This window comes from Megascapheus bottae, chromosome 29 (assembly GCF_031878675.1).
Source record: "Megascapheus bottae isolate mThoBot1 chromosome 29, mThoBot2.hap1, whole genome shotgun sequence".
NCBI classification, from domain to species: Eukaryota; Metazoa; Chordata; class Mammalia; order Rodentia; family Geomyidae; genus Megascapheus; species Megascapheus bottae.
In genome coordinates this window covers 8402927-8422938 of record NC_143537.1, presented here as the reverse complement: position 1 = coordinate 8422938, position 20012 = coordinate 8402927, and the positions used below count along the sequence as shown (strand labels likewise).

The window sequence follows — 20012 nt, the reverse complement described above, 5'->3', positions numbered from 1 at the left end:
ACGAATATACATATTTTATAAATATATACATAGCAATTATATATTATATACAACATATTACATATGTAATACTATAGGTAATATACACATATGTCTATATTAATGTAATACGTGTATACGGATGTAATATATGCAACGCATATAATGAATGGCAAGAAAATCAAACGACTGTTGGAGATCCAATGTTTTGTCTTTAGAAGACCAAGATCCGGGCAACCCGTGAAGTCTGAGAGCCTAATCGGTGTTCCCACGTGATTGACAGGTCAAGGCCTAAGGAAGAGGTAAAAAAAAAAAAAAGCGAGAAGAGGAAGATCGAGAGCACCCAGAGGAACAAGGCAGAGCTCAGGAAAGCCAGGAGGAGCGCGGAGGAAGGAGAGGAAACGCAGGACGAGGAAAACTTCCGAAGAGAGCGGGAAGGGACGCCGCGGAGGCGGGCCGACGCGCGTCGGGCTGGCCCATCGTGCTCCGCGCGCGGGGGGGCCGGGGGCGGGGCTTAGGCCCAGTGCCGTACGGAGCACGCATCTCCCCCCCCACGCTTCCGACGCATGATGGTCGCGCCCAGCGGCGGCGGCGGCCAATGAGCGATCCGGATGTTGGAGCGGCGGTGGCGGTCGAGGTTGCTCGCTGGCTAACGGGGGGGGGGGGGTGAGGGGGAGGGGGCGGGGTAGGCGGCCGCCGCCATGATGCTTGTTTGCTTTCAATGAAAACGAGGGGGGCGCGGAGGAGGAGGCGTCGGCGTCGGTGGCGGCGGCGTCGACGGCGCGGAGGCGAAAGCGGTGGCGGCGGCGGCGGCGGCGGCGACGGGCACGGCGAAGAGGGCGAGGCCGGGGGCCGTGAAAGCGGGAGGAGGGCGTAGTGGCGTCCGGTCGGGGCGGCGGAGGCGGGCAGCTTGAAGCGGTGGCGTTCGGAGGGGGAACAAAGAGCGGCGGCTGAGGCGGCAGACGAGCGGCGGCGGCGGCGGCGCTGCAGCAGCGGGCGGGACTGGTATGGTGGTTCCACAGCTCAGACCCCGCTGCACTCACAGGGCGGCGGCGGCGGAGGACGAAGGCGTCGCTCCTCGAGAGGTGAGGCCGGCCCGGCCCCAGGCCGCGCCCGACCCCGGCGCGCCGTCCCCCCCCCCCCCCCCCCCCCCCGCTCCTCCTCCATCCCCTCCGCCTGGCCGGGACCCTGGGGGCTCCGTCGGGGGGGGGGAGGGGAACAACTTTCTAGTTGTGCATGGCGGACCCACGCCGCGCTGCCGAACGGAGTGGGAGGGAGGTGTGGGGGGGGTTGTCGGCCCGATCCCCTCCCCCTCCCCCTTTGAACGACGAGATCGCCCTCCCGTCCCTCCCCGGGCCTCCCCTTCACCCCACCCCGCATCCTCGCGGGGAGAGGGAGAGATTGATTGACGGCGAGGGCGGGCACCCTGCCTCCAGGACACCCCCCCCTCCTCTTCCTCCATCTAAGCCCTCCCTCCCGTTCTAGGCCCCCCCACCCCCACCCCACCCCCTTGGGGCTCGCGAGGCCCCGACGGGTGGCAACTTCGGAGAAAAAGTGGCCTTTCCGGAGGGTTTGCGCTCTATGGAACTTTGCACGACGCGAACGTCGTTACCGCCAGGCGGGAAAGCGCCTGTGGGTTTGTTTAGTTGTTTGTCCTGTTTCCTTTCCTCTTCTTCCATATTTCGTTTATTTGTTTCACTTATTAGCATTATTATTATTTTTTTTTTTCTGCCTGAGCTGGCTTCGAAACCTCGGATCCTTCAGGACAGCAAGCGTCCTGAAGTAGCTAGGATTTACAAAGGCATGAGCCACCCCTCACACCCCCCGCACCCCCCCTCCACCACCAGCGCCCTGGCTTCCAAAAGTATTTTGAATTCAATTTACGGCCGGTTTATTTATTTATTTATTTATTTATTTTGTGGTGGTGGGGGGTGGTGGGCAGAAGAGAGAAGGGATCGGGATGAATTCGATGGTTGGAGAAGCACTTTGAGCACCAGATGATTCGGTGGTGTTGCTGAGGACGTAGGGGATTGTACTTGGAAGCGATTTTTTCCCCCCTTCTATAATCGCAGTCCCATTTTGTTGTTGTTCTTATACCTCAAGTGGTCGGGTTCTCCTCCCACCCCCGTCCCCCTTTAGTTTTCTTCGACTCTTAACCCAACACTATCATCTCCCCCCCCCCTTTTTTTTTTCACTGTTCACAGCGAATGGCAACATTGTGAATGGTCTCGGTGCCTGACCTTCTTGGATTTACTGTAAGCTGATGTTGAAGTAATCTGCTTGAATTTGAGTCTCTGTATTTAGCTGATTTACAGGTGGACTGGATAGTGCTGAATATTCTTTATTCTTACCCGCTTGTAACAGAGAGTTTTCACTTTGGAGAGGAAGTGTGAATACTGAAAATGGCAAAATGGTGTGTAATACAGCACTTTGTATTCTTCACAGTCTACTAGATTTTACCACCTTTCCAAAACAGTTTTAGAGGCTGACAATAGCCATTGACCGAAAGGTCCTGAAGACTTTCTAATGATTTAGGCAGTTGTCACATCTTTTAGAATGTGATTATTTATTGTAAAAGTGGTGTATCTTTAGACACATGTTTGCTGCCATCTTATTTGAAACAAAACGTTTGAACAGCTGTCCAGGAAACCTAGAAAGATGAAAGTGTCTTGTCCAAGATAATTTGAGGGGGAAGGATCAAGTTTTGTTTGCTGGCCAGTGCACATGGACGTGTGAGGTAATTGCTACAGATTTGTTTGAACAGGGTGTTCTTCCCTTTAAGGTAGATCTGTGAGGTCTTTACTCATGGTTAAACAAAGATACCTACTGAAATGGACAAAAGTATGAGAGAAAAGACACTTTGCTGTGAGACCAAAGATTCCCCTGGAAAGGCAGTTCTTCTGTAATTCCACATTGTGTCATTATCAGTGATAATGTAGTCCAGCAAGATGCTTTTGATCGCCTTATATGTAGGCAATTTCAGATTTCTTTTTTTTTTTTTTTTGCCAGTCTTGGGGCTTGAACTCAGGGCCTGAGCACTGTCCTTGGTCTTTCTCAAGGCTAGAGCCCTCCCACTTGGGCTGCAGCACCACTTCCAGCTTTTTTTGTGTATGTGGTACCAAGGAATTGAACCCAGGTCTTCGTGCATGCTAGGCAAGCAATCTATAACTAGGCCAAACTCCCCATCCTAGATTTCTTAAATCTTGTTGGCAAGGTAAAGCAAAACAACAGTTGGTGGGAAAATTGAGGCTATTCTGAGTATACAGAACTTGGTCTTGACTATAAATAAAGGCATTGTAGAGATTCACCCATGTTATTTGTAGCTTGTAAATGTACATCTTGGTTAATGAATTTATCTTTTATTATTTACTATTTGTACAAAGGGATTGTAATTTCATAAAGTCCACACAGTCCTGCTAAGAATGTATGTTTCATTGAAAAATAAACTTGGATTTATGGGTATAGAATACCGTATACACTTGTTCTGGCTAGAACTGTATTTTCTAGGAAACTCCAGTTTTAATCCTCAAATCCCTTAGTATCTGCAAAATCTTTTACTGAGGTACTTTTTCCTTTAACTTTAGCTGCTACTCACTTTCGAGAGACAGCCATCTTGAAATGAAATGTGATAGAACATTGAATACCTTAAATTGTAATCATACTATACATTTAGCACATTTGTATTAGCATACAATCTGGATGCACCAGATTTTGGTATTTGAAGGAATAAAGAGGAACAGGAGGGGGCTCATTTAGGCTGCCTTAACTTTGCCCTTGTAATTCCTTATTTATCTCTATATATTTTAAACATGTTTAATTAGCATTTGCTGTACAAGGAACTTTCATTATGACATTTTCATAAAATCACATTTCTGTCACTCTCCTTCATCCTCTGTACCCCCTTTCATTGTTACCATTTTAAAGTACTTCAACCATATTCAGTCTTGTTGACCCTCCATTCCCCCTCTGTACCTATCCCTCTAGCAGACCTGTTTTTACTAATCTCTCACTTTTTAGTGTATATTAGTTAGACATGAAATTACACTGATACGTATTGTTTTAGTCTGATTGTCTCCCTCTGTTGCTCTCCCCATCTTCCCTGTTCCCTGTTTATTTACTTAGTTATTTTTTAATTTTTATTGCCAGTCTTGGGGTTTGAACTCGGGTCCTGAGCACTGTCCTTGGGCTTTCTCAAGGCTAAAGCTCTTGAGCTACAGCACCACTTCTGGCTTTTTCTGTTTATGGGGTACCAAGGAATCAAACCGCGGAGGCAAGCACTCTGTCACTAGGCCAAATTACTGGCTCCCCTGATCCCTATTTAAAAGCTTTCAGCAAGTTTTCTTATGTAAGCACCATACATTTTGATGTTATTTCTTCTTTATTTTCTTTCCCTTTTTCTCTTGTACCACCAAGCACTCTCACAGTTAGAATCATATTTTCTCTATATGTCTGCATGTATACACACACATTTCTTTTAGGTCTAGATCCCACAATGAGTAAAAACACAATACTTGGCTTTTTGGGCTTCGTTTACTTTGCTCAAATGGCTGACATTTATATTTTCTTGGTAACTCAAATGACCATATCTGTTCCTATGACGTGATGACCATACTGTTTCTGCCTACATGTAGTGAGAACATAGGCTTAGCACTGCTTAATTTCAGCTGCTTTGGAAGAACCGAGAATGATTAAATTTAGGGGAGAGTTTGGTGCCAGTTTACAAAAAATGTCACTGAATAGAGCTTGCCAAACTAGGAAGGAGAGTCATTTGCCACAGAAGGAACAGTGAGTTTGCTGAGGTGTCAAGTATTGGGATAGGGCCAGTGGTGAGATGTTCCTGGAATGGCAGGATTGACTTGACAGGAACTTGAAAAGTTATATCCTGCCCAGATTTTAAAGGATCCTGTTTGTTAAGTATCAGGTTTATGTTTTTTTCCTAGAGCTAGGAGAGAGCCGCTAAAAAGGAGTTTTTGTTGTTGTTGTTTTTGTTTTTTAATGGGAGCCAAGTTAGAGAACAGCTGGTATTAGTGTGGAGAATAGAGTGGAGACTGTACATGCAAAAATCAAGTCACATTTAAAATAAGAGAGATAGTGACTGAAACTTTTTAATGTGGATTTGTGGTATGTGTGTAGTCCTGTTTGTTGCTCTATAACACAGGGTCATTTGTAAACAAAATGTCAGTATGTTTTGGAAGAACTTAAAAGAAATTAAAAACAACACAAGCCCTAAAATGGTACCCATGAAAGTTCAAGCTTTGAGAACTTCTTAGTTAGGCTTAGGTAGCCTTTAGAGCTTAGCTGGAAAAAAAAAAAATCACCCCTATGTTTACCAGAAGGCAGGTCTTCAAGTTAAGGTTATAAATACACACACCATCCTGAGTAGCACGAATTCTTGTGCCATCCCACACCCAGGAAGTGAATCATGCCTTTATTCAGTGTTTCCACACTGTATATGATGGCTGCCCATTAGCACTGTCAGCTTGTTGTGGCATCACAGTGCTAGTGTTGAACTCTTTATTTTATCTAGTGTCCCCAGAGCACAAGCACAATGGTGCTGGCAAATTGAATATGCCAAAGATACATAAAATGCTTCAGAGTGAGGAGGTGAAAGTTCTCAAAGGAGAGACAAAATCTTAGGCTGAGTTTGCTGACAGCCATAGTACAAATGAATCTTTCACATGATATGAAGAAGGAGAAAGAAACCTATGCTGTCACAAATGGAAAGTTACAACCACTTAAGATGTGAAAGCTCTAGACTTAAAGGGCTCAGTATTATTCACAGTTTCATGCATGTACTAGGGGGCTCTTGGAATATATTCTTTACAGGCTATCATATTAGGTAACGGTTGAGGTTTAGGAGTAACATTTTGGAAAAAATGAATAATTAGAAATGCATTAAAAATAATTCATATTGATATTACTGTTTTTGTATTTGGTGCTTCCATTTGAACTTTGCACTTGGTAAATAAATGCTCTATCCTGGGTTTGAGCTCAGGGCCTGAGCACTGTCCTTGGACTTTCTCAAGGCTAGAGGTCTACCACTTGAGCCTCAGCACCACTTCCAGCTTTTTTCTACGTATGTGGTACTGAGGAATCGAACCCTGGCCTTCATGCATGCTAGGCAAACACTTTAACCACTAGGCCAAACTCCCAGTCCCTGCCCATTTATTTTAGCTATTCAGATAGGTTTTTGTTGTTGGTTGTTGGGTTTGAACTCAGGGTCTGGGCCACTGTCCTTGAGCTAGATTATAGCTGTGAGCCACTACCTCACAGCTCAAAACCCAGCTCAGAGTGAGTTTTGTGCTTTTTCCTGGGCTGATCTCAGACTTGGATCCTCCATACCTAGTTGTTTTTTTTTTTTTTTTTTTGCCAATCCGGGGCTTGAGCTCAGGGCCTGAGCACTGTCCTTGTGCTTTCTCAAGGCTAGGGCTCTACCACTTGAGCCTCAGCACCACTTCTGTTTTTTTTCTATGTATGTGGTACCGAGGAATCGAACCTGGGTTTTCGTGCATGCTAGGCAAGCACTCTACCACTAGGCCAAACTCCTTGCCCCTGGTTTTGTTTTTAAGATGGGGTTTTGCTGACTTGTTGCCCAGGCTAGCCTAGCCTTCTATGGTCTTTCTCCTGAACAGGTGTGATTAATAGTCATACCTGCATACTCAGCCCAGTATAATAGTGTGTGCGTGTGTGTGTGCTGGTGTTGGAGCTTTAACTCGGGAGTTTGAACTTGGGACCTGGGTACTGTTCCAGCTCAAGTCTTGCACTCTTGAGCTACAGCTCCACTTCTGGCTTTTGGTGATTAACTGAAGATATGAAAGAATCTCATAGACTTTCTGCCCAGGCTGTCTTCCAGCTGTAGTCCTGAGATCTCAGCCTCCTGAGTAGCTAGGGTCACAGGTCTGAGCCACCTGAGCTTGGCATTATTGATATTCTTAAATCAACTTAGTGTTTTTCATTTAATTTCCTTGATTCATAAGCATTCTTTTATACTGAAAATACTGATTCCCAATTATTAAGTATTTATTTGCTTTTTACAATGTAAAATAAATAAATTGGTATAATGTCAGTGCCTTATTTATTTTCATAGTTGTGATTTTCCTTACTATGGATAGCTGAGCAGAAATTTATTTATTTATTTATTTTTGTGGGTCACAGGGCCTGGGTGCTGTCCCTGAGCTCTTCAGCTCAAGGCTACTGCCCTACATCTGGGCCTGGGCATTGTCCCTGAGTGCTTCAGGTCAAGGTTACTGCCCTACCCTTGAGCTAAGCCCCACTTCCCATTTTCTCAAGTTTAATTAGAGATAAGTCTCAAAGCCTGGGGGTTTGTATGTCATAGAAACCCTCAGCCTAATTTTAATTATGTTCTAAAATCTAAGTTCCAGTGATTGTATATAGAGATTCCCTTCTTGAGTACTTGTTTGTTAAACACATCATTTGAAATATGATGTAAAAATCAATGTTAATAAATTCTTTGAATTAAAAAAAAAAAAAAGAGTCTCAAAGCCTGAAGTGGTGGCTCATGCCTGTAATCCTAGCTACTCAGGAGACTGAGATCTGAGGGTTACAGTTCAAAGCCAGGTAGCTTGGGCAGTACAAAGCTAAGAGACTCTTATCTCCAATTAATAACTAGAAAATTGGGAAGTGAGGCTGTGGCTCAAGGATAGGGTGGTAGCCTTGAGCTGAAGAGTTCAGGGACAGCACCTGGGCCCAGGGGTAGGGCAAGTAGCCTTGAGCTGAAGAGCTTAGGGCCAGAGTTCAGGCCCCATGACCAAAAAATAAAAGTCTCAGGTCCTTTTGTGCCTGGGCTGGCTTTGAACCTTGATCCTCAGATCTCAGCCTCCCAAGTAGCTAGGAGACAGACATGAGCCACCATACCCTGCTTAATTTTTTTTTTATACCTGGGTTACCTCCCATTTTCTATCTCAAACAGTATGCATGTACTTAGGATAAAGTATGTAGGTTGTGTATATGTAGTATGCAGGTTGCATGTTTTCATGGTAATTGATTTGTTTTATACTTTACCCAAGAATACTCTCACACTTGTCCAAGTATTATATTGTAGCTGTAAGATATAATATGCATGGTGAATCTGAAGGAACTTCTCCAAAGCAGGGTTTATTGGTAGTAGCTGGGGATTATAGTTTGGGGTATGTGTGCTGTGGTAGACTACCCAAGCAGATTTAGACTAAGGGGAAGAAATGTCCTCCAGGCTGATTTGTGTTTTTTATTTTTGGGGCGGTTGGGAGGAGTGAATTGACAGTCCTGGTGACTGATCTCAGGGCCTGAGCACTGTCCTTGCGCTTTCTCCAGGCTAGTACTCTACCACTTGAGCCACAGTACCACTTCTGGCTTTTCTGTGCATGTGGTACTGAGGAATTAAACTAGGCCAAACTCCCGGCCCACTCCATGCTGATTTGAAACAAAGTCCATTGCTTACTGAGCTTGTTATAGGAATTGGCTCGTTGATGGGTGTGGCTGTGTCCTCTGCAAGTGTCTAATACATTAGTTCTCCCTTATTCTTACCTTGGTATACTGTATTAGTTCCTTACATTACCTTATGCTAAAGAGATGACTTCACATGGTGGGTTCCCTAAATATCAATAAGGGCTGGTCACCTGATGATTAGAGATTTGAAATTTTCAGTCCATATTAACAACCTGTAGAAGAAAGAGAAGAGAGCTCAAGTCCTGGGTTCTATAAGACAAGAGCAGGGACTATAATATATAGTGATACTGTGCATGCTGTATCCATCCCCAGAACTATTAACAGTAACAGTAGTGTAACCTGTTAAGCAACAACTAGAAGCTGCTATGAGGTTTGCTTTCCTGGGGGAGGAGGGGAGCTTTTCTCCCATATCCCTTTGATACCTCTTTTTCTGGCTGTTCATTTGTGTCCTTGTAATATTCTTGTATAATAAACTAGTGGATTTACGTAAACTGTTTCTCTTGAGTTTTGTGGATTATCCAAGCAAATTAATTGGATCAAAGGAGGGAGTAAAGGGAACCCTATTCATAGCTGGATGTTGGTCAGAAGTTTTAAGTGACAGCCTTCTATTTGAGATTGGTATCTGAATTTGGGATTGTGTTGCGGGACTGAGCCCTTAAACTGTAGGATCTTTAATACTAGGTAGGTAGGTGATGCCAGGATTGGATTGAATTATATGACAGCCGGTGGTGTTCACTGGACAAATTGTTGTGTGGGGAAAACCTTCATATAGCAGGTTGTAGAAGTGTTAAGTATGAGGATAAAGAAGAAAAACTATATTTTTCTTTATGGTAGATCCGTTTTGCTTATCAAGGTAGGAAGAGGTTGACTGGGATACTTTTTTGGCAGATTTTAGCTTTTGTGTTTTCACTTTTGTAGTTAGAAATCTTTTTCTCATGAAAGAACCCAAAGATTTGTTGCTTTCCAGATTTTGGTTGAGTAGAAGTTTAATTCAAGTCTGATTTCAGCGTTTCCTTCTGCTTCCCTCCTGACTAGAGGAGGTTAAAATGTAGGGGGCTTAGGGCTTCACCCAGGTAGCACGTAAAGGTTGAGGGTGTAACTTTCCTTCCTTGGCTGTTAGGAGTATCTTCATTCTCTTCTGCTTCCTTTGTTTTTCTTGTCTTCTCTCTTTTTTTCATCAGATTCTGATAAATTGCTATAGTACTTCTCTACAAAACATAAACACAGAGAGACTCTTAGGGAACTGTGGTATGGTATTAGAGTGAATTCCTGAATGCTCATCCCCTATTGCCTCTTTTCCACTAATGATATTCAGTATGACTGTCTTTAATTTCAGTACTTCAGGACAGTTTCTATTTTAGTTCATTGTGTTTAGGTTTGTGGTTTTGTTTCACACCCCTGACTTTCCCAGGATGGTCATAAAAGCATATATTTCTAGTTTCTGCACCGAGTGCAAACATCATGTAGGTTTAATAATACCATTTCCTAACTTACAAGGATTCTGTTGGCCAAGGATAAGACAGACCGAATATCCCACAAAATGATCACAGTCGAACTAATACAAATTGGGCTCCATTCATCCATTTTTCCAGGAAACTCTTGAGTTTCTTATTTTTTGAGTGAAATATATAGAAATTACAATATAGACCTTTTAAAAGGTGTTAACTTTTATTTATTGATTCTTCAAATACTGATTAGGTTCTTTTCTTGTCACAGGCATGCCCAAAGAAAAATACGAGCCACCTGACCCTCGGAGGATGTACACAATTATGTCCTCTGAGGAAGCAGCAAACGGAAAGAAATCTCATTGGGCAGAGCTCGAAATAAGTGGTAAGGCATGCAAGCATGAATGTATGGTATGGGAATTAAAGATATGGCAGAAAAATAAGTTTTCTATGGCAATACATGAATCTGCATATCTGAGAACAGTACTAATTCAGAAATAAAACATGGAGAACTTTAAGCAGATCTCAAGTTCTCTTATCTCTTAATACAATCTAAATTACCAAATAAATACATGAGCTCCTAGACTTACTAGGAATATCCCAGAAGCCCTGCTATTGGGAATGCTATCTAACTTTAGAGTTGGTGAAGAGTCATTTTTACTTCTCAGTTGACCTCTGAAAAATACAAAATAAATATTGTCTTCTTTTACCAGTCCCTGGGTAGACATAAATGCCCTTCTGTACAGACATGGTTGAGATTGCTAGTCACAGGAGTGTCTCCTTTTCCCTCTTGATTTCTAGGGTGCTTGCACTTTTAAGCTTAGTTTTGTCAAGTAGGTATTATAGGGAGTCTTCCAATTTCCTATCAAAATAGGCTCCCTATTCTGGGGAGGCCTAAAGAATAGTATGCTTTCATTTAAAAGTCTCATGAATATGCAATGACTCTCTCCTCTTTCCTTTTGTTACTTGGATTATTTTTTACATTTTTCTCTCCTTTGTAGCTTGTATTGGCAGTTTTACTCACTGTTTTTAGGACATTCCCTCTATTTTATAGCACCAGAAAGGTCACTTAATTTCTCTGAGGATAAGAAGGATTCTCTTCCCTTTTTCCTTCCTCTGCCTTACACTGGGAGCTCTATTATTTGCCTTTAGAGATTGAAACTTTTCATCTGTTAACTCACACGCTCTGGTACGTTAAGTTGTTTTCTTCCTCATCAGCTTTACTGTTTTTAAGTTAAGCATTCTTAGAATTTTTAGTGCTTCTCTTGATCCATTTTGCAAATCTCATAACATGATTTGTTGCCTGATCCCAAATCCAGGAAGACTTATACATGTTTTCTGTCAAGAATTTTTCAGTTCAGTTTGAATATAGTATGAGGAAAGGGTCCAGCCACATTCTTAGGTATGTGGTAATCTAATTGTACCCCACCCCCCACTCTCTCTTTCTCTCTGTTTTTCTCTCTTTCACTCTTTTTTGTACTGGCACTTGAGTTTGAACTTTCAGGGTATCATGTATCATGTTTGCTTAAGTTCACCTTGCTTGCATGCCTCCTGTTCTATACTCAAAACTATTCTAGCTGGCTTTTTGCTCTTTATTTTGGATGGACTCTGAAGAACTTCTTTTGCTTTGAACCTCAATCCTGTGTATCTCATCCTTCCTTCCTAGCATTACAGGTGTGAAACTGGTGCCCAGCTTCATTTCTTTCCTTTTTTTTGGGGGGGGTGCGGGGAGCACTCTTGGGGCTTGAACTCAGGCCTGGGCACTGTCCCTGAGCCTCTTTTGCTCAAGGCTAACATTCTACCACTTGAGCCATAGTGCCACTCTGGCCTTTTCTGTTTATGTGGTACTGAGGCATCGAACCCAGGTTTCATGCATGCTAGGCAAGTACTCTACCATGAAGCCACATTCCTAGCCCTTCATTTCTTTCTTTCTTTTTTCTTCTTTTTTTTTTTTTTTTTGCCAGTCTTAGGGCTTGAACTCAGGGTTTGAGCAGTGACCTTGAGCTTTCTCAAGGACAGAACTCTACCACGTGAGCCAAATCAACATTTCCAGCTTTTTCTATATATGTGGTATCGAGGAATCAAACCTAGGTCTTTGTGCATACTAGACAAGTATTCTCCCACTAGGCCAAACTCCCAGCTCGCTCGCTCGCTCTTTCTTTCTTTCTTTCTTTCTTTCTTTCTTTCTTTCTTTTCTTTTCTTTTCTTTTTTTTTTTTTTTTTGCCAGTCCTGGGCTTGAGCTCAGGGCCTGAGCACTGTCCTTGGACTTTCGCAAGGCTAGAGCTCTACCACTTGAGCCACAGCACCACTTCTGACTTTTTCCTATGTATGTGGTACCGAGGAATTGAACCCGGGTCTTTGTGCATTCTAGGCAAGCACTCTACCACTAGACCAAACTCCCGGCCCTCTTTATTTATTTCTTAAAACCTGTTTTTCTGGCTCACCTCATCCCTGTTTTGTGGGGGGATTCTAATTGCATGTATATATGATTGTTTAAAGTTATGCTTGGTATCACTGATATATTTTTGTTTGTTTTGTTCTTCAGTTTTTTTTTTCACCTGTCCTTTTATTCTGGAGAGTTCTCAAATTCACTAATTTTTCTGATCTGTTAATCACGTAGTGTTTAATGTTAGAAGTTGATACAACTTGTTCATTTAGAGTGACTGGGTTATCTGTCTTTTCTTTCTTAATATGTTAGTCTTCCATCTTGACCATGCAGAGTATAGATGTATATGGTTTTAATGTTTACCTATTAACTTAGTTATTGTTATCTTGAATTTTAAAACATTGTTATTAGCGTATATTACTGTGTGTAGGGGGTGTTTGTGATAGCTCCAAACATGATGCAATGTACCCTGGTCAAATTAACTCCCTCTATTATTGTCCCTCGTCGCCTCTTAACCTTCTTAAAACAATCTGAATAGGTGTTTTGTTTGTTTTTTTTAATGTGAAGTGTTTTGACAGTGTGTACTCTGGGCCTGGGCACTGTCCCTGAGCTCTTGAGCTCAAGGCTATCGCTCTACCACTTGAGCTGCCGAGCCACTTCTAGTTTTCTGGTGGTTAATCGGGCTTTGAACAACAATACTCAGGTCTCAGCCTCTTGAGTAGCTAGGATTACAGGCATGAGCCACTGACACCCGAGCTATGACCATTCTTCTCTTCATTTGCCTTTCTCCCTTTCATAGTACACATTCACCAACAGCGTATTTTACTTTATTGTCATCTTTTTTTTTTTCTTTTTGGTGTATATTAGTTGCACAAAGGGATTTCACAATAGTATTTCGCTCTTATATTTTAATCAGATTAATCTACTCTCATTTTCTCCATTTTTCCTGCCCTATTTGATTATTCAGCAAATTTCAACAAAGTTTCCTCACACCGTCTTCATGCATAGATTGTTTGAATATTATTCATCCTCCATTGTCCCTCATTTCCCCCAAATAGTGCCACAGTTGCAACCATGTTCTTGTAGTATGTATATATCTATGTACATGTGAACTTTTTAGGTATAGACTTCACAAGTGGGTGAAAACTTGATATTTGTTTTTTGAGCTTTCTTAATTCAGTATGATGGCCTCAAGTTCTGTTTGTTTTCCTGAAAATTAGACAGTTTTATTTTTTTAAGGTCATTACACACACACACACACACACACACACACAGTTTTCTTTAGTTATTCATTGATTCTTTTGCACTTCAGTTGATTCCACAGTTCAGTTATTGTGAACAGAAATGCAATAAACATGGCCATGCAGGTATTTCTCTCAAAAAAGAGGTTTGAACTCTGGGCCTTACTAGCCAAGTGCTGTAGCACATGAACCATCCCTCTAGTCCTTTGTATTTTATTTTATTTTTTGCCAGTCTCGAGGCTTAAACTCGGGGCCTGAGCACTGTCCTTTGGCTTTCTTAAGGCTAGCGCTCTACCACTTGAGCCACTGTACCACTTCCAGCTTTTTTCTGTGTGTGTGGTACTGGGGAATGGAATCCAGCCTGGTCCTGTATTTTATTTTTTAGATAGGATCTTTTGCTGAGGCTGGAGCCAGCCTCAAGGTCCCTGAGTATCTCTTTACTCTTTCTGGTCTTATTCTTCCATTCTCATCTCTGCCTTTGGAATAGCTGGGATACCATTTTATCTTTAGTTTTACACAAAGGGGTTTTGAGCCAGGTGCAGTGGCTAATCAGTGGCTAATGCCTATAATCCTAGCTGCTCAGGAGACTGAGATCTGAGGATCAAGATTCAAAGTCAGTCTGGGAACAAAAGGACCTGAGATTCTTTATCTCCAATTAACCTCTAGAAAACAGGAAATGGGGCTTGGCTCAAGAGTAGGGAGGTAGCCTTGAGCTAAAGAGTTCTGGGACAGCATGCAGGCCTCAGGAGTAGGGCTGTATCTTTGAGCTGAAGAGCTCAGACAACAGTGCCCAGGCCAAGTTCAAGCCCCATGATCCGCCCCCCCCCAAAAAAAGGAAGGGGTTTTGATTTTGAGTGTTGCTATAGGTATTAGGTTAATGGAAAACATTTGCTTTTTTTTTGAGTCCTGATCTTAACTTTTTCTGAGACTAGAGCAGCCATAAATCCAGGACTAACTTGTACTTAGTGAGTTAAAAGAAATTTATTCCATCTAAATTAGAAGTAAGTCTTAGAACAGTTTTCCAGCCACTAGATGTTAATTACCTCTTAACAGTTGATTTATTTCTATTATATGTGTTTGCCCATTTTTCTTTCAGATTAGATCCTGAATCATTAAGGTGATTATAGAAAAAATTTACATTGTTGAAATATTGACTTTTTAATCAAGAAATGACAAAGTACACATTTATTATTATATTCAAAGATAATTCCATTTTTTTTTTTTTTTTTGCCAGTCCTGGGCTTAAGCTCAGGGCCTGAGCACTGTCCTTGGATTTTCTCAAGGCTAGAGCTCTACCACTTGAGCCTCAGCACCAATTCCGGCTTTTTTCTATGTATGTGGTACCGAGGAATCGAACCCGGGTCTTCATGCATGCTAGGCAAGCACTTTAACCACTAGGCCAAACTCCCGGCCCCAATTCCATTTTGTTCTATCTGAATTTTGTCTCTTCTTTTACTTGACTATATAATTATAATTTAATATCTAAAATACTTCTGGGCAGTACAAATTTTGCTTATTTTTTTTTTTATTTGCAGTTGTACAAAGAAGTTGCCATTCACCCAAGCATCTTGATCAATATCAGTGCATCTTGATCAAAGCAACCATTTCATCATTCTCTTCCAACCCCATTCTTCCGTCAGTTGTCTTAATTTTGTAGAATATGCATTGAATTTTATGACTGCATTCTCCCCACCCCTTTCTTACATGGTTCTTGATCGTGGATACTTGAGTACTTTGGTCTTAAACTCAGCTGAGAATATCTTGTTTTCCTTTTCATTTTTAGGCAGAATTCTTTTTTTTTTTCTTTTTAACTTAAAAGTTTAGATACTGGAATTGAATTTGGTTTTACGTAAATTTAAATCAGTCATGTTTAAAAATTAGATGGATCATTATAAAATATTTCATTTGTATGATAGTTAAAGTCATTTTGAATTATTCTTTGTGCTTTTAAAAATATGGTCTTAAATATTGTTATACACTTTAAACTGTTTCAATCTGCTAAGTAGAGGGCTTCTAAACTAAGATAGCAGTTAGTTGTTGAACAGCGTAGATTCTTCTATTAACCTTTTCTTACACTTATGGTTGTATTACTAATCATGACATCTAAATCTTATTTAATTCACAGACCAAATTATTATAGAGACCATTATATAATCCTTTCCTCTTTTCCATTCCCTCTTACAGGAAATGTAAGAAGTTTAAGCTCATCTTTGTGGTCATTAACTCACTTGACAGCTTTGCATCTGAGTGACAATTCCTTGTCCCGCATTCCTTCAGACATTGCCAAGCTTCACAATCTGGTGTATCTGGACCTGTCTTGTAATCAAATCCGTAGTTTACCGGCAGAACTCGGAAACATGGTATCACTCAGGTATGTGGATTCAATTATTATATACTAATTTTATGCCCTTAAAATGCAGCATTAGTTTTGTTAGGAAAAGATTGTCTTTATTGATGATATTTGAAGAAAGGGAAACATAGCTTATCTTATACTGAAAGTTTTGAGAGTTGAATGTTAACTAATAAGTAAATCCATTGCGTGAAAATTTGTGAACAAGTCAGGGGAAGAACTATCAGGCACTAGTGTTGTCCCTTGTACTCATCTGTGTCTGTTGTAGTACCATAGTTTGACATTTTTCAGGGTTAATTAGTGAGTATGACTTTTGTTGTTGTTGGTTATGGGGCTTGAACTTACGACCTGTGCTCTGTCCTGGAGCTCTTTCACTTAAAGACTAGCTATTTACCACTTTGAGCCATAGTGCTATTTCAGATAAGAGTCTCGTGGGAACATTTCTGCCTGGGGTGACTTTGAAATACAATCCTCACATCTCAGCCTCCTGAGTAGCTTACGATTACAGTTGTGAGCTACTGATGCCTGGCCAAGTGTGACTATTTTTATGAAATAAATTGGTTTACTGGGCTTTCCTATATTATGTATTTGGGAATAAACAGGAACCACTTGGCTCAGAACTAGTTTCTCTTGTTCTGTTTATGGCATGACTTCAAGTTTACTAAGAGGAAAGCAAGATCTGTTTAAATTTCAAGAAAACAGATTATAGAAAGTTTTCCACACTAAAAGGTTTGATAAATAACAATGCAAGATTCTGGTGGCTCAGGCCTGTAATCTTAGCTACTCAGGAGGCTGAGATCTGAGTACCCAAGGTTCTAAGCCAAACTGGGCAGAAAAGTTAGTTATTTCTAAGTAAAAAAAGTTTGGAAGAATTTATTCAACTTCATTGGTCATTTTAGTTCTCCTGTAACAATTCATGTTAGGTTTTTTTTTCTAATCATATCTTTTTTTAAACATATAGTCAACAACATACACCAGTGTTATTTGCTGTGGTCTTATACCAGTTTACAGAACTTTATTCTGAAGTGAGATAAATAATAAGTTTGTGAACAGTTTTTTTTTGGTTATAGTTTTGTCTGAGATTAGGACTTAAACTCATTGTCTGATGCTTTACACTCATTGGCAGATGTACTACCATCTGAGCCATGCCTCTAACTCCAACAATTTTTTTAAAATAGGTCTGTGCTAGGGACTACTGGTGACCTCCCACCTTGTAGTCCTAGCTTTTCAGGAGGCTGAGATCTGAGGATTTCAGTTCAAAGCCAGCCTTAGCAGGAAAGTCTTGTGAGACTGAATCTCCAGTTAACAGCCAGAAAAGCTGGAAATGGAGTTGTGGCTCAAGTGGTAGAGCATTAGCCTTGAGCACAAAAGATCAAGAACAGCACCCAAACACTAAGTTCAGCCCTAGGACTGGTTCCAAAAATAGAAACAGAAGCTTGTGTTTTATTTTTTTCTTTGTTTTTTGTCAGTAATTTTTTTCCTATATTTTACAAATATTGATCCTTGGCAGTCCTTTTGTTTTATTTTTATTTTGTTTTATTTTTTTATTCAATCCATATAGATAAAAAAGCTCAAGACTAGCTGTGCGCGGTGGCTCACAACTGTAATCCTAGCCGCTCAGGAGGCTGAGATGTGAGGATCAAGGTTCAAAGCCAGCATGGTCACAGAAGGACCTGAGACTTAGCCAGTTAATCTCTAGAAAATGGAAAGTGGGGCTTGGCTCTAGGGTAGGGCACTAGCCTTGAGCTGAAGAGCTCAGGGACAACGCCCAGGCCCAGGGGTTATGGCGGTAGCCTTGAGCTGTAGAGCTCAGGGACAGCACCCAGGTTGAGTTCAAGCTCCATGACCCACACACAAAAAAAGTCCAAGACTAGATATTGGAAAATAAAATAAAATTTTGCAGTTCTTAGGTACATCGTTTCCTAAATTATATGTTGATTTTAAGTGTTAAAGTTAGTATGTCTTCTGACTTCTGTAATTTTTCTATCAACAGGGAGCTCCGTTTAAATGACAACCAGTTACGAGTTCTACCTTTTGAGCTGGGAAAACTGTTTCAGTTGCAAACTCTAGGCCTGACAGGTATCCCTTTATGCTTCTTATAGTTTTATGTCTTTGACTCTAAAGAAGAGATAAGAGAATACTTTTATCAGGGATTTTCTTTTTTTTTTGCCAGTCCTGGGCCTTGATTTCAGGGCCTGAGCACCATTCTTGCTGCAGACTATCTACTGTTGTTTTCTCTCTTTTTTTTCCTTTTTGCTCCTAGCCTAACATTGCATTCATTCATTCATTCATTCATTCATTTGGGTGGAGGAAGTAGGGAAGGTTGTTGGTCCTGGGGCTTGAATTCCATTTCCATCTGTTTTAAAATAGTTCATTGGAGATAAAGAATCTCATGGACTTTTCTACCCAGGACTTTTCCTGCCTGGGCTGGCTTCTAACTGAGAGCCTCAGATTTCATCCTTCTGTGTAGCTAGGATTAGAGGCATTAGCCTCTGGTGCCTAGTCTAAGGTTGCTCTTTTAGCCTTTTGTTTTAATCATGAGTTTTTTTTCATTTTATTATAAACAGGTTTTTTTTTTTCTTGCTTTATATCACAAAATAATGGATACTCATAAAATACTACAGGAAATAGTAAGTAGAAAATTTGATCCATTGACACCTGCTAATGAAAATTTCAATCTGAGTTTTATTTATTTATTTTTTTAAGCTTGATGGATGAGTCAGCCGGGCACTGGCTGAGTGCTTTTAGCTTTTGTGCTCAGTCGGTGCACTCTTCCACATCTCTACTTTAAGCTTCTTGGACTTTGTTGCCTGGGCTCTCTTCAAACCTTGACTTTCAAATCTTGGCTTCCTAAGCAGCTAGGATCGAGTGTTGAGCCATTGGTATCTGGCTACACTGTGTTGGTTTTTTGAATTGTTTGTGTCAGTACTGGGGCTTGAACTCAGGGCCTTGCTGCTGCCCCTTCATGTTTTCTCTCAAGGCTGTTGTTCTACCCCTTGAGCCACACCTGTGCTTTCAGGTTTTGGTGGTTAATTGGAGATTAACCATGGATTCCACCCAGTCTGGCTTCAAACCTTAACTCTTCCATCTCAGCCTCTTAAGCAGCAGTGCCTGGCAACACCCCTTTGTTTTTGCTCTTCTGTTTCCAATGTTTTGTATATTGCATCTGTATTTTTAACATTTCTTCCTTGGAGATATTGAGCACAGTAACACTTATCTCAGATGCCCTGATGGGCAGTGCTACACATTGCTCTAATAACAGTCTTTTTCATGAGTTCTTCTTAGACAAATCTAGTCTTTTTCTGAGTTTTTAATGTGTTTTGCTTTAATTCTAATGTCTTCCCAGCTACTTCTTACATCAGTTGTCACCTTGCTTTCTCAATAACTTCTCTTAGATTTGTCAGAGATTCTGTTATTGGAAGCATAGAGCTACACTTACTACACGATATGTTCTTTCAGAGCACAAGTATTCATGAATTTTTTTTTCTTTAAAATGGATTGTGTAGGGCTCCTGTACTTTCTCATACTTCATCTTTTCTTTCTCCTCACACTTTACCAGACTCTTCAAAAAGGGGCTAGGGTAAAAGGTAAGATTTACATTCTAGTTATGCACTTACTCACTTTTAAACTTTTGCTTTAAGATTTATATGCACTTGTAACCAGTGTTCATTATACATTTTCTCTTTCAAACTATAGAGCATTATCACAAGCAGAAAATACAGTAGTATGTTTTGTCAAGTCCCCAGGCACAAAGAAAAATGTAATTTCACTGATGTAGGCATCAGATTTATTGAAAAGCAGAATGGTGACTAGCAGATGCTGTAGGTGGGCCTACTGCATTTAGGTTGGAGGATTAAGTCTGGTCCTTACTGAACAGCATGGTAATATAGTTGATAGTAACATAATGGCCAAAGTTGCTAAATGAAATTATTTTAAACATTCTTACCACACACAAAAAAGGTATTTGTTGTGCATTGAATAGCCTGATTAGATCATCCTGCAGTGATACATAAAATGAAGCATTAAATTGTATGCCATAGTTAGTTATAATTGTCACATAACATTTCCATCATCAAAGGCTCTCTCATTGTTTTGTTACAGTGTTAAGACTTTGTTTCTACCTCAGCTCCTCCTTAACTTCTGACAGCTACTTGGGTTTATTCAC

The 20012-nt window shown here is 41.0% G+C and overlaps 1 protein-coding gene across 5 annotated transcripts in view; it reads left to right on the top strand.

Annotated features, from left to right (window-relative positions):
* The first annotated feature begins 681 nt into the window (after positions 1-681).
* Positions 682-20012, top strand: part of Cnot6 (CCR4-NOT transcription complex subunit 6) — a 36444-nt gene continuing 17113 nt past the window's right edge. For 3 of the 5 annotated variants that reach the window (XR_016533083.1, XM_090321056.1, XM_090321053.1), the window contains exons 1-4: positions 682-1064; positions 10141-10254; positions 15682-15868; positions 17841-17926. Coding sequence is in view for 4 of the 5 variants with exons in the window: in XM_090321056.1 (XP_090177182.1) it covers positions 10143-10254; positions 15682-15868; positions 17841-17926 (385 nt within the window). In the remaining variant the exon portion in view is untranslated. Of the gene's footprint in view, positions 1065-1542; positions 1612-2237; positions 2393-10140; positions 10255-15681; positions 15869-17840; positions 17927-20012 lie in introns of those variants that run through there. The other 2 variants (XM_090321054.1, XM_090321055.1) reach the window with 2 other exon arrangements.